Source organism: Ochotona princeps, chromosome 30 (assembly GCF_030435755.1).
Source record: "Ochotona princeps isolate mOchPri1 chromosome 30, mOchPri1.hap1, whole genome shotgun sequence".
Lineage (NCBI taxonomy): Eukaryota > Metazoa > Chordata > Mammalia > Lagomorpha > Ochotonidae > Ochotona > Ochotona princeps.
Genome location: NC_080861.1, coordinates 4,663,935 through 4,676,071, shown reverse-complemented (window position 1 = coordinate 4,676,071; position 12,137 = coordinate 4,663,935). Strand labels below are relative to the sequence as shown.

The 12,137-nt window shown below is 44.9% G+C and overlaps 1 protein-coding gene across 1 annotated transcript in view; it reads left to right on the top strand.

Moving 5' to 3' along the window:
• The window catches only part of DNAJC13 (DnaJ heat shock protein family (Hsp40) member C13), a 94,405-nt gene extending 82,487 nt beyond the window's left edge, over nucleotides 1–11,918 (top strand). Inside the window, exons 50-56 of the mRNA XM_058657274.1 lie at nucleotides 12–54; nucleotides 401–574; nucleotides 3,199–3,378; nucleotides 4,167–4,307; nucleotides 6,333–6,476; nucleotides 8,393–8,492; nucleotides 11,093–11,918. Of these exons, the coding sequence (XP_058513257.1) occupies nucleotides 12–54; nucleotides 401–574; nucleotides 3,199–3,378; nucleotides 4,167–4,307; nucleotides 6,333–6,476; nucleotides 8,393–8,492; nucleotides 11,093–11,199 (889 nt within the window). The 3' untranslated portion in view covers nucleotides 11,200–11,918. The remainder of the gene's footprint in view (nucleotides 1–11; nucleotides 55–400; nucleotides 575–3,198; nucleotides 3,379–4,166; nucleotides 4,308–6,332; nucleotides 6,477–8,392; nucleotides 8,493–11,092) is intronic.
• The last annotated feature ends 219 nt before the right edge of the window (nucleotides 11,919–12,137 follow it).

Below are 12,137 nucleotides of genomic sequence, written 5' to 3'. Positions count from 1 at the left end.
TCCTTCCCAAGGCACTTTAAGAGTCAGCAGGATAACCCTGATGCCAACTGGAAGGTAAGGACACTTTTGTTTTCCGTTTTATTCTTATTGATTTGTGTTTGTTCAGTTGCTACAGCATTCATTTATTAAAACCAATCTAGAGCTGCTTGGTTGTTACGACTGTTAAATATTCTGGAAAATTAAGATATCAAACTTACAAGTGCAAATATTCACTTTTAAAGCAGCTAACCAGAGTACCTTGTCTGAACTTCATTAAGAGGAAAATAAAACTTCTTGCCCTTGTCATTTGATTAAATCAGTGAGCTGCTTGTGGGCGGGCTTTGTGAATGTCTGTTTGGTAGAGTTGGTGTTTCTTGCCCTTGTGCCCCTGAAGAGGCCCGGCCGTGTGCTTTCTCTGTAGCTGCCCGAGGAGTTCGCCGTGGTGTTTGGAGAAGCGGAGGGCGAGCTTGCTGTTGGAGGCGTCTTCCTGAGAATCTTCATTGCACAGCCAGCTTGGGTTCTGAGGAAACCGAGAGAATTTCTTATTGCATTACTGGAGAAATTAACTGAGCTCCTGGAAAAGAACAGTCCTCACGTAAGCTTTATTCATCAGATACTTGAAAACATTGAACAGTAGGCTAGATAGATGGATGGATAGATAATATATATTGATATATATCAATATACATGTATATATAGATATACAAATATGTTAATATATATCATTGTATACATTTATATATACAAACATCTATATTTGTATGTATATATTGATGTATAATACCTATATATAAATATAATATCTATATGTGTGTGTGTATGTGTATTTCTCTTCAAAAACTCATCTTTGGTGACCATGATTTAACACGTGGCCATGTCTTTCAGCTTCGCTGCCATGTTTGAATTCAGATCTGTACATTAGGCCCATTAATCTTTTTTTGTTATTATTTTTGGATGTTCCAAACTGAAGCTGTTACTGTACTAAAGAGTATAATGGTTATCACAAACCTAGCTTAGAAATATAATATAGCTGCAATAAAAAAATCTATATTTGAGAAGATAGTATTTCTAATAATTGCAGAACTTCTGAAAGAAGTTTTTTCTACCATACATTCAATGATGAAGCAATTTTAAGGAAAACCCAAAATGTTCTGTGTTCCTCCGAAAGTGTGTCCTCCTCGGGCCTGCTTTTCACGACCCTCGTCCTTCTGGCAGAACGACATGAGTTAACTTGGCAGAAGGGCACTGTGTGGGTGCTTTCTGGACCTGTGCCCCGCTGTAGACTGCCAGGGGAGCACCAGTGGGGAGGTCGCCTTGGTGATGGCCCGGCAAGCCGGAAACCCAAGGAACAACCAGGAAGACCTCAGAGGTTAATAGATAAGTGGCCTTGTGACTAAGACGTCATTCCTCTCATAGTGGCGCTTCTGAGTTTAATACTGGCCCCGACTCAGTTTGTGCCAGTACTCTAGCTTCTCGCTGCCGTAGGCCCCGCAGGATGTCAGGATGACTCAGTGGTCTCTGGTCCCTGGAACCTACTGTGGAGATGAATTGAGTGCCTGACTTTGGTCCAGCTCACCCTGGGCTGTCTGGGCCTTCGGGGAGGGGCTCGTGGGTGGAGCAGCTCATTCCTTGCCGCAGTCAAACGATAAATCAGTCCAGCTTTCAGTGGAACCCTCAGGAGCTGGAGCTTTGGAAGCACATGCGTGTTCTCCTTTGTTTTGACTCTCATTGTGGTCCCATCTTCACTTGAGGTACATTTAGTTTGGTGCAAGACTTAAAGCCCTTTCTGGGATTCCCGTTTGCCATACCGTGCCAGAGGGCCTGGATTCAGGTCCTGGCTGTCTGTTGGGTTACACTTGCTGCCAGTGCCCACCCCGGGAGGCAGCAGACGGTGCCCACAGTGCTGAATCCCTGCTGCCCGTCTGAAACCCGCTCCATTTGTGAACTCCTGACTTCAGCCTGACCCGCATGCCCCCCTCTGTCAGTGTGGGAGTCTGGGAGTGAACCAATGAGTGCTGTTTGTGACAAATATACTCATAGGTACTTATAATGATGTAAGCTTGTAGTTTTCTTCTTGTTCTAGTCTCCACAAATTGAGTATATTATGGTATCCAAGCATGTTGCAGTAGGATTGTTTTTCTTTTTTTTTTTTTTTTTTTTTTTAAAGATTTTATTATTGGAAAGCCGGATATACAGAGAGGAGGAGAGACAGAGAGGAAGATCCTCCATCTGATCACTCCCCAAGTGAGCCGCAACGGGCTGGTGCGCACCGATCCGATGCCGGGACCGGGAACCTCTTCCGGGTCTCCCACGCAGGTGCAGGGTCCCAAAGCTTTGGGCCGTCCTCGACTGCTTTCCCAGGCCACAAGCAGGGAGCTGGATGGGAGTGGAGCTGCCGGGATTAGAACCGGCGCCCATATGGGATCCCGGTGCGTTCAAGGTGAGGACTTTAGCCGCTAGGCCACGCCGCTGGGCCCCAGGATTGTTTTTCTGTATTCTTCTGGAGCGTTGATGTTCTCAAACATTCACATATCTGTAACGTCATCCGAAATTCTCTAGTAGTGTCTTTTGGGAAATGATATTCTAAACCTGCATCAGAAATAAGGTGTGCATTGCCCAATAAAAGGCTATCTGGGTTAGGTTAAGGGCCCGGTGCAGTATCCTAGTGGCTAAAGTCCTCGCCTCGCATGTGCTGGGATCCCATATGGGCACCGGTTCATATCCCGGCAGCCGTGCTTCCCATCCAGCTCCCTCCTCTTGGCCTGGCAAAGCAGTGGAGGACGGCCCAAAGCCTTGGGACCCTGCACCCACATGGGAGACACAGAGGAAGCTCCTGGCCCCTGGCTTCAGATTGGCTCGGCTCCAGTGGTTGCAGTCACTTGGGGAGTGAATCAGCACACAAAATCTTGCTCTCTTCCTCTTGCTGTATCTGACTTTCCAATAACGATAAAAATAAATAAATCTTAAAAGAAGGCTATCTAGGTTAAAATAGAAGATTCTTAATATCCTTTAGATTTATGTCTTTTTCTGAAGAAAATTAAAGGTTCTCCTGGATTACATAAATCTGTTTGCAAGTATTGGTCCTTAGAGCTTTTGAATCCCTAGTTTTGAACACCAAGTACAGTCGCAGTAGCAGGGACATTTGAACACCAAGTACAGTCACAGTCGCAGGGACATTTAGGACTCTGTCAGTGTCTTATCTGCTTGTTCCACTTGCAGGGGGACACGCTGGAAACTGTGACCATGGCTGCAGTGTGCCTCTTCAGTGCACAGCCTCAGCTGGCCGACCAAGTGCCTCCCCTGGGCCATCTCCCCAAAGTGATCCAGGCGCTCAATCACAGGAACAGCGCCGTGCCCAAGAGTGCTGTGCGGGTCATCCACGCGCTGTCTGACAATGAGGTACCGCCCTTGCTCCAGCAGCTCGCACCTCTGCTGCTGCTCGGGGCCGCCGCTCCTGACTGATGTACATTGCAGTATGAATCCCTTTAACAGTAGCTTTTTACACAGGAACTGCATGGTACCGTGTCATTTCTTAAACTTTTTGTTTTATTGTCATTTCTTCACAAAACATTTTTTTTCTCTCTTTTATTTAGCTCTTCTATGCCACATGGGTCATGCAGTAACATTTTCTTTAAGAAGATGTTTAATTTTCCATCAGTTTAGCTACATATTGGTCTTTCGGTAACATGTTACTTCATGTTGCTGTAAATTTACTGTTCTTTCTGTTGTGGATTTTGTTTCTGGCTTTTATTTAAGGGAATGTATAGTAAAAGTGTAGCAGAGACTGTCACACCCAGATGTGAAGACACAATGTAGTATGTATCTCTACTTTGAATAGATGGACTCCCAATGAAACTGTTAAATATATTTTGACAGTGGGATGCTGGACTCTGCCATTATCCATACCTACAGTGTCAGGATACACTTAAATAGCAGAATGATGGAATTATGACTGTTTATAAAGGACTATCCTATTGTAATAATATAGGGGAAATCAGTCGGGGGAAGGGAATTTGGGGATGGAGCTATATCATAAAATAATAAAAATTTATTCTTAATAAAAAATTATCCTTAATAAAAAAAAAAAAAAGCAGAATCGCTCAGCTTGTTACTCAGTTGAGCTTGTGCAGAGCTTTGGTCGGTCACTGTGCTGTGCTGCCCTGTGAGTAACCTCTCTCTCCATTTAGCTGTGTGTTCGAGCCATGGCTTCCTTGGAGACCATCGGCCCCCTGATGAATGGGATGAAGAGGCGAGCAGACACCGTCGGGCTAGCCTGCGAAGCAATTAACCGAATGTTTCAGAAGGAGCAGAGCGAATTAGTCGCACAAGTGAGTGACTTTCTACATTCAGCACTCTTTGGAAAAAGCATACCAGGTATATCAGATCACCAGGTTGTTCACTCCCTCGGCACTGATGGGATTTCTCTGGCTCAGGTGATGAAAAGCAATTTATGAATCTGTCCATGCAGAAGTTGATGTTTTGTATAGAAAAGAGACACATGAGAATGTGTGTCTAACGTGTGTGTGTGTGAGAGAGAGAGAGAAGGGGGAGAGTGTGTGTATACGTGTGTGTGTGTGTGTGAGAAGAGGGGGAGAGTGTGTGTATACGTGTGTGTGTGTGTGTGTGTGAGAAGAGGGGGAGAGTGTGTGTATACGTGTGTGTGTGTGTGTGTGTGAGAAGAGGGGGAGAGTGTGTGTCTATACGTGTGTGTGTGTGAGAGAGAGAAGGGGGGCAGCTTCCAAAAGTCTTACCTGCTTCTGAGAGTGTCAGTGATGTTTAAATTCTAAATCTTATTAAGCATTTAGCTTTAGTTTGCTGTGTGAAATATTAGCCGCCTCTCTTTATTCCTTTGTTTCTCATATTTAAGAAACATGCCAAGATTTTTGTTGTCCTTTTTGAAGAGACTGTCCACCGAGTGAAATTGAGCTTCACTGATATTGATGTAGAGTAGGCAGGCAGAGGAAGAACAAAAAAACACACTAAACTTAAAAAAAAAAACCTTAGAAAAGTAGTCTTTGTACAGTACCGCTAAGGACGATGCTGCTGGGTGGAGTCCGACCAGCTGAGTGGGCAGGATGCACGGGTCAAAGGTTAACTGAGACAAGACCAGCAAGGTTTTGATTTCTGTTGCGCAGCGTGGCTAGAGTAAATAAATGTATGTTTCAAAACTGGTAAATTTCAAAAGTTCTCACCACACAAAAAGAACAAATAGTTGAAGTAATGAATATGCTAATCAGCTTCACTTAATCATTTTACATCGTATGTACATATCACATCAGTTTGTATCCCAGAAATACTTAGAATAAAATTTAAAAGTAAAACTATATCTCTAAAATATGGCTGGTTGACTCTCCATCTTGAAAACCCTTGCCTGGTTTCCCATAACTTGTCGGGTGACGCAGTGAAAGCTGGTGTGCTCAGCCTGAACAGCCTCCCAGCCCCGTGCTGCCTCCTTTTCCTCGCTCGGCCTCTGGTTCAGGCAGGTACAGAGAGTAGGACGTCTCAGGTGCTGGATGCTCAGAGCCTCAGGCTTGGGGTCAGCTGCAAGAGTTGGGTGAACAGAGAGCGTGAGCTGAAACGGCCACTTGATGGCGCTGTGAGCTCAGGTGTGCTGCTGAACCTCCAGGGCTGAGAGTCCTGTGGGAAGTAAAACCACGCTGGGCAGGGTTGCTCTGAGAGCAGTACCTCTTCAATATGTTAACCAGCTTTTACTAGGATGATGGGCGATGCATATGATGACTACAAGTATTAATGTTTTGAGACATGAGAGAAGACTAAAGTATTTCAGACATTGTTACGTCTTAGCATCGTTAGAGCACATAGCCCAGTATGATGTCTGAAAGTTTCACAGACGAATTCTGTTATTAATTCTGTGCTGACGAGCAGGTGATGCGCCCTCATGCATGATTGCTGTCTAGAGCGGAAAGTGCCTACCACAGGTGGTGGTAGGAAGGTCAGATGACTGACGTTTGGCACTGGATGACACAAAACAATCTCATTAACTTTTTTTTTTTTTAATTTCCCCTTCAAGTATTTTATTTTATTTTATTTACTTTTTTATTATTTATTATTTTTAATTCATTAATTACATTGTATTATGTGACACAGTTTCATAGGTACTTGGGTTCTCCCCACCCCTCCCCAAGCCCTCCCACCATGGTGGATTCCTCCACCTTGTTGCATAACCACAGTTCAAGTTCAGTTGAGAGAATCTCATTAACTTTCATTAGCACTTGTTAATCGCCTCATATCTGGCTTTGGAATTCTGTGAAGACAGACTATTCTTCCAGGTATGGTCCTGGAAATAAAATTTTTTTTTCAGTGTGTTTATATGTGCTTAATCTTCCTTCTAGGCCCTAAAAGCCGATTTGGTCCCATACCTCTTAAAATTACTTGAAGGTGTTGGCCTTGAAAGTCTGGACAGCCCCGCGGCCACTAAAGCTCAAATTGTCAAAGCTCTCAAGGCCATGACTCGAAGCCTGCAGCATGGAGAACAGGTGCGTGAGTCTTCCCGGGGGCCTCCTGCACCTGCCACTCAGCAGGAAGTGTCCTCAAGGTCGGGTCTCGGCCTTGGCCATCAGTGCCCTCCTGCCGAGGTTCCACTTAGCAGTGCGTTTCAGTTGTACGTCATGGAGCAGGTCCAAGACCAGAAATGGAGTGGGTGTTGGCCCCCCGAAATACAGAAACGGAGTGGGTGTTGTCCCCCCGAAATACAGAAACGGAGTGGGTGTTGGCCCCCCGAAATACAGAAACGGAGTGGGTGTTGGCCCCCCGAAATACAGAAACGGAGTGGGTGTTGGCCCCCTGAAATACAGAAACGGAGTGGGTGTTGGCCCCCTGAAATACAGAAACGGAGTGGGTGTTGGCCCCCCGAAATACAGAAACGGAGTGGGTGTTGACCCCCCAAAAGCACAAACTAAACCTGTATTCATTTTGCAGGGTTCTTCTGCATGTGATGGCATGTTACACATTTCAGGAAGAAAAATCCTGAAACTGCCTAGCACAGAAAAGGGCATTAATTTCCACTCTGCCCATATGCATGTTTAAAACTGCAGAATGCCATTTCAACTTTCCTCTTCTTTCTTTATTTATTTATTTGTTTTTTTGGTGCTTATATAAAGTGATGGTTTTCTTTTGTTGTTGTGACTTAGGTATGTATTAATGTTTTTCAGCATATACACATGCTGACCTTAAACCTGTTCACTTTTGATTTTTAAATTTATTTAATTTGAGAGACAGAAAGCTGCCACCTTCTGGCTCACACCCCAAATGCCCAGAACAGCCAGGTCGGGTTTTTGTTCCTAAGATTGTTGTGTATATCATAATTTGTTCATCCATCCCTCTGTTGGTGCAGTTTCCTCCTGCTATTGTGTTGGTGTAAATTGACTGAAGCCTAGTTAACTTGTAGAGAATCCAGTGTTATAAAGGAGCTTCCAGTGCTGTTGTTCATACAGTAATACTAAAGAGGAACAGAATGCATTTTAACAATATTTCTTCAAGTTTTTCTTGTGGGTGTTGAACACCCGACAGGGAATTCAGCAATTGTCTTCTCCCTTACCTGCTCAGGGTAGTAGCATTGCACCCGCATGGGAGACCTGGAAGAAGCTCCTGGCTTCTGCCTATGGATCGGCTCAGCTTCAGCTGTTGGCAGCCACTTGGGGAGTGAGCAGCAGATGGAAGGTCTTTCTGTAAATCTGATCTGCCTCTCCAATAAAAATAGATAAGTCATTAGAAAAAAAAAAGACACAGGCTGTCTAGCTCATCTTGGTGTGCACTGTGCTTCCGGTGTGGGATGTATTCAGCAAATGTCTGATCTGAACATGAGACCCAGAACTTACTTTCTTAACTTGCTATTTTATGTGATGGCAGTGTTTACCCAGTTGACCTGAACTGTTTGATACTATTTTCTTAGTAAACTGTTTCATTTCTTAAGAATGGATGCTGTTCACAGCCCTCTTCATTAACCTCCATAGAGCACTACCTGTAATTTTAAAGACTACTTTAAGCTGTAGCTTCAAATTCTCAGGTTTTTTTTTTTTTTTTTGGTGGGGGGGTGTTTTTCATAAGTCCCTTACTCATGAATAGTTCATTTGTCAGTTCAACGTGGTCAGCCGTCTGTTACTGTCACAGCACCACTTTCTGTGTGGGAATCTTCCGCCTAATACAGAGATCCACAAATCGTTGGTTCAGAGACGGAGTTCAGCCTTAGAGAAGACCGAAGGGAGGATTTGATTCGGTCTGGTTCAGTGAGACGTGCCTCCCGCAGCCCCCTGCGATGGAGGCTCCAAGGAGTGCTCACTCTTGCTCCACCTTTGAGTCTTTATTCCTTGTTGTTTTGGAAGTCAGCCGATCTCTCTCTAGTTCAGTTTTTCAGCCCAATCCTTAGTTGACTTCTGTTTGCTTTACCCCTTAGGTGAATGAAATTCTTTCTCGTTCTTCAGTCTGGAGTGCCTTCAAAGATCAGAAACATGATTTGTTCATTTCTGACTCACAAACCACAGGATACCTCACAGGTAAGCCATGTCTAATTGGTGAGCCCAGGACACCCTGTAAAAGCCCTCTAGGTTTTCTTTTTGCCTTGAATAGACTCGGAGCCTTCAGGGTGTTTGTCCAGACTGTCAGCTGACCCTCTTGGAGGTGCTGTGAGCTTGTGGGAGACCTTGGGTAGCATGTGACCTGTTGTGTTTAATGTTTGCCGGGTACTTTGCTCACTTAATTAAAGGTGTCACAGACTGCACTTAGAGCATGTGTGTATCAAAGATGTAAAAATGATGAAGAGATAGGGCTCAGGAACATCAGGAGAGAACATTCTGCTTCCATCAACAGACCCAGGTTCCATGCGTGCATATCTGTATGTACACACACATAGGAATGCATATCTCGAATATTTTCAAGGTTTCTGTTAGTCTGTAGTTTTGCTGCAAAGTTGGGGTTTGTTCTCCCACAAGGAGGAAGCATGTAGGTACAGAATAAAGTTTTAGTACTTAGGGACAAAAGTCTGTCACTCATGACATTCTTCCACTTGACATACGAGCTACATGATAATTTATAGTCATTTTCATACTGGCTTTTGTCCAAGATGCAAGTCACTGTTGTTTTCACGGAGGTGGAATGCAGTGTCTGGTTTAAAAGTGTTCACTTGGTATTGACCTTAATCTGAGGTGGTTCTCGGTGTCTGTCTGACATAGCTGTGTATATGAGGTCAGCCTCACATTCTAACCAGTGATAATGTAGGGAAAGTAGGGAAAAAATTAACTACCCGGTGTTAGAAATTACACCAGGGCTAAGAATTCAGATTGCTAGTGTAGATGTTTAAGCAATCATGAAAGCAGAGGCTCTGGTGAGTGTTTCAGGAACTGGGACTTGGAGAGCAAGGCCCTTTCTTTATGCCTAGCCTCCAGCATGGCTGCCAGTTGCATTCTGTGGGCCTCTTGTAAGAGTTGCATCTTGCTCCTCTCCATCGGGGGGCCTTACACATTGGCCATGTGCTCTGAGTGCCCCTGATGTCTCCCACCTTTCTCTAGAGGATGCAGCTGGGTGGGCCCCACCCAGGGACCAAGCACATCCTGAGAGGCCGGCAGTGAAGGGGACATTGTCTTCCTTTACAGAGTATTCAGGGATCGATGGCAGCTCTCCTGCGAAGGCAGATGACAGGGCTAGAATTTGATTTCTGCCTTCTACGGATGTTAGCATGTGGGTTGCTGAGAGGTTCCCAAGTTTTCTCAGTTCACAGTGTTCTTAAGGTCTCAGTGTATTTTTTCTCCATCCCCAGATCAAAAGAAATACCTAAAGTTCAAGCTTGCAGAGTTTCTTTTCAAACAGCTGGAATGTGCTGACTTGTGTGCTAGTCAACACGTGTTGCTATGTTTCAAATGTAAACTACCAGCAGTGCTCTGAGTGTAGGAAGTGGTGAACGCCGTGGTGCTGTGGCCTCCTGTTGTTTTGGCCTAAGCAGTGTGTGCAAGGCCTCAAACGGCAGTGGCTCTTCTGTGAGTATTTTAAGCACAAGGCTCCAAGTGCCAGGCTGCCCTGGGTCATCTTCAGCGGAAGCTTGTACAGGCCAAGTCCTGTATAACCGCGTACGTGCTGTTTGGAACAAGCCATTCCACACACACGGGACAAGTGCCTGTGTGAAGATCGAGAAGCGCCTGCATTGCCCGTCTGTCCTCGTCAGCCCCGCTGTGCCTCGGCCTCTCAGACGGCTCTGCTGTTTGCACTTCCTCACAGCGCCCTCGCTTCTCATCTTTCTTCTCTCCCCTCAGGTGTCTCTCCTTCCCTTCTAACCGGCAGCAGCCCCCTTCACCTCAGGAGCGGGTTTTAGATCTGCTCTGCCGGGCAGCTTGCTAACTTCTGTGTAGCTCTCTGCAGCAGGTAGAGAACTCTTGCTAAATGCATGCCGCTCCCACTGCTTTTCTCGTCCTTCCCCTCAATGCCCCTTAGTTGCTTGTCTTGTTCCGCACTGTGTCAGCTGCAGGTGTCGCTCAGTGTTAGCGTGGTGCTGTGCGCAGTGCTTCTGCGATGTGACTCAGCTTTCAAGCAGTGTTTGAAGGCTAAGCCTTCACTGTGCTCATAGGACACGTCATGTGTAGACAGTCAAGGAAGACAAATAACTGAAAATTGCTCCCTGTTTCCATGGCATTGTTGTTTTTACCTACGACAGAGTGGATACCCAGTGCCTTTCTTTGCTGATTGGCACAGCAGACTTATTCATGTGGTACTGCTTGTCAGAGCAGCACAGCTTGTACCAAATGGAAATAGGTGAAGTTCACTGCTGACCCGTGTGCTTGTGTCCAGAGTTTCATCACAGATGAGTTTTGGATGGGCGGTGTAGTGTGTTTTTGTCTGCCTGTACATAGCTCTTTGAGTGCTTAGGCTCTTTGGGATTGTGCTTACCTACATTTCCATAGTCATGTTACTTACTGTCTAGCATAAGTCCTGCAATTATTTTTAACTTTGCCTTATAGTAAAAACAAACCATGAGAATGATACTCTAACTCTTTATTAAGGTTAAAGGATGCTAGCAGAGTATCACGGGCTCATGGTGGGCGTTCTGATGTCTTAGGAGTCACTGCTTTGCTTTCTAGACATGCGTGTGTTTTCCGTTCTCTTGCAGGACCTGGCGTTGCTGGCTACCTTACTGCGGGTACATCCTCATCGGTCATGTCCAACCTGCCACCTCCTGTAGACCATGAGGCAGGCGACCTTGGCTATCAAACTTGAAAAGCTTTTGAGAGACGCTAGACGCGGAAAGGCCAGTGCCCAGTCCACATTCCTCCAGCTGACACGTTGAAGCAAATTCTTACTGCCTTTCTCCTGGTTTCATGACAGTGTTATTCCTTTTTCTATAAATATATTTTTATTTAGGACAAACAGTCAGTGATTCTAATTGTATCATGTTGAGGAAGCATTCTGTGGATCAACCTAAGTGGATACACAAGCATTTTTTTCTTGATGGATGTAAGCACATTTTGTTCCTTTGTATCTGTTTACAAGACTGTGAATCAGAATGACAAAACTTTCTTCCTAGTTTTTATAATGGTTTATTTTGTTTAATTAGTGTGACTGCTGGTTGAGCTGCAGTCTGCAGCCTGAACGGAGTCACTTGTCCCCAGACGAGGGCGTCTCCCTGTCCCACATCAGTTCTGCGTGGCTGTCCTCCCCGCATTGAACACTGTTAGACTTGGTCCCCACACCCGTCGGCCAGCATCCTGTCCTCAGTCACTAACCCTCTCGGAGCTCACAGTGCACACCAGACTGAATCAAAGGAGCTTGTGCAGAAGCATTGAGAGATGTTATGTAAGAGATTAGTGTAATTGTGAAATGTTCTATACATTATCAAATATATAAAGCTTTCTATATTGAATGTACATTATACAGATCATTCATATATGTACATAGAATTTTAAAAATAAAGGGAATTGACTGCTTTGTTAATGAGACATATTTGTTCTAGTTTAATTTTCTCTTGAAGGCCTCACATATCTATCTAAGAAAGGTTTAACAGCAATAAACTCAGCTTTACCGCATCATCCGAAATCCTCGTTTAGACCATGGTGTCGTCATGACTGCTCATTCCCAGTCCGGAGTTCCTGAGTCCCGGGTCCCTGAGTCCCGGGTCCCTGAGTCCTGGAGTAGTAGTTCAGACATGTCTAAGTTTC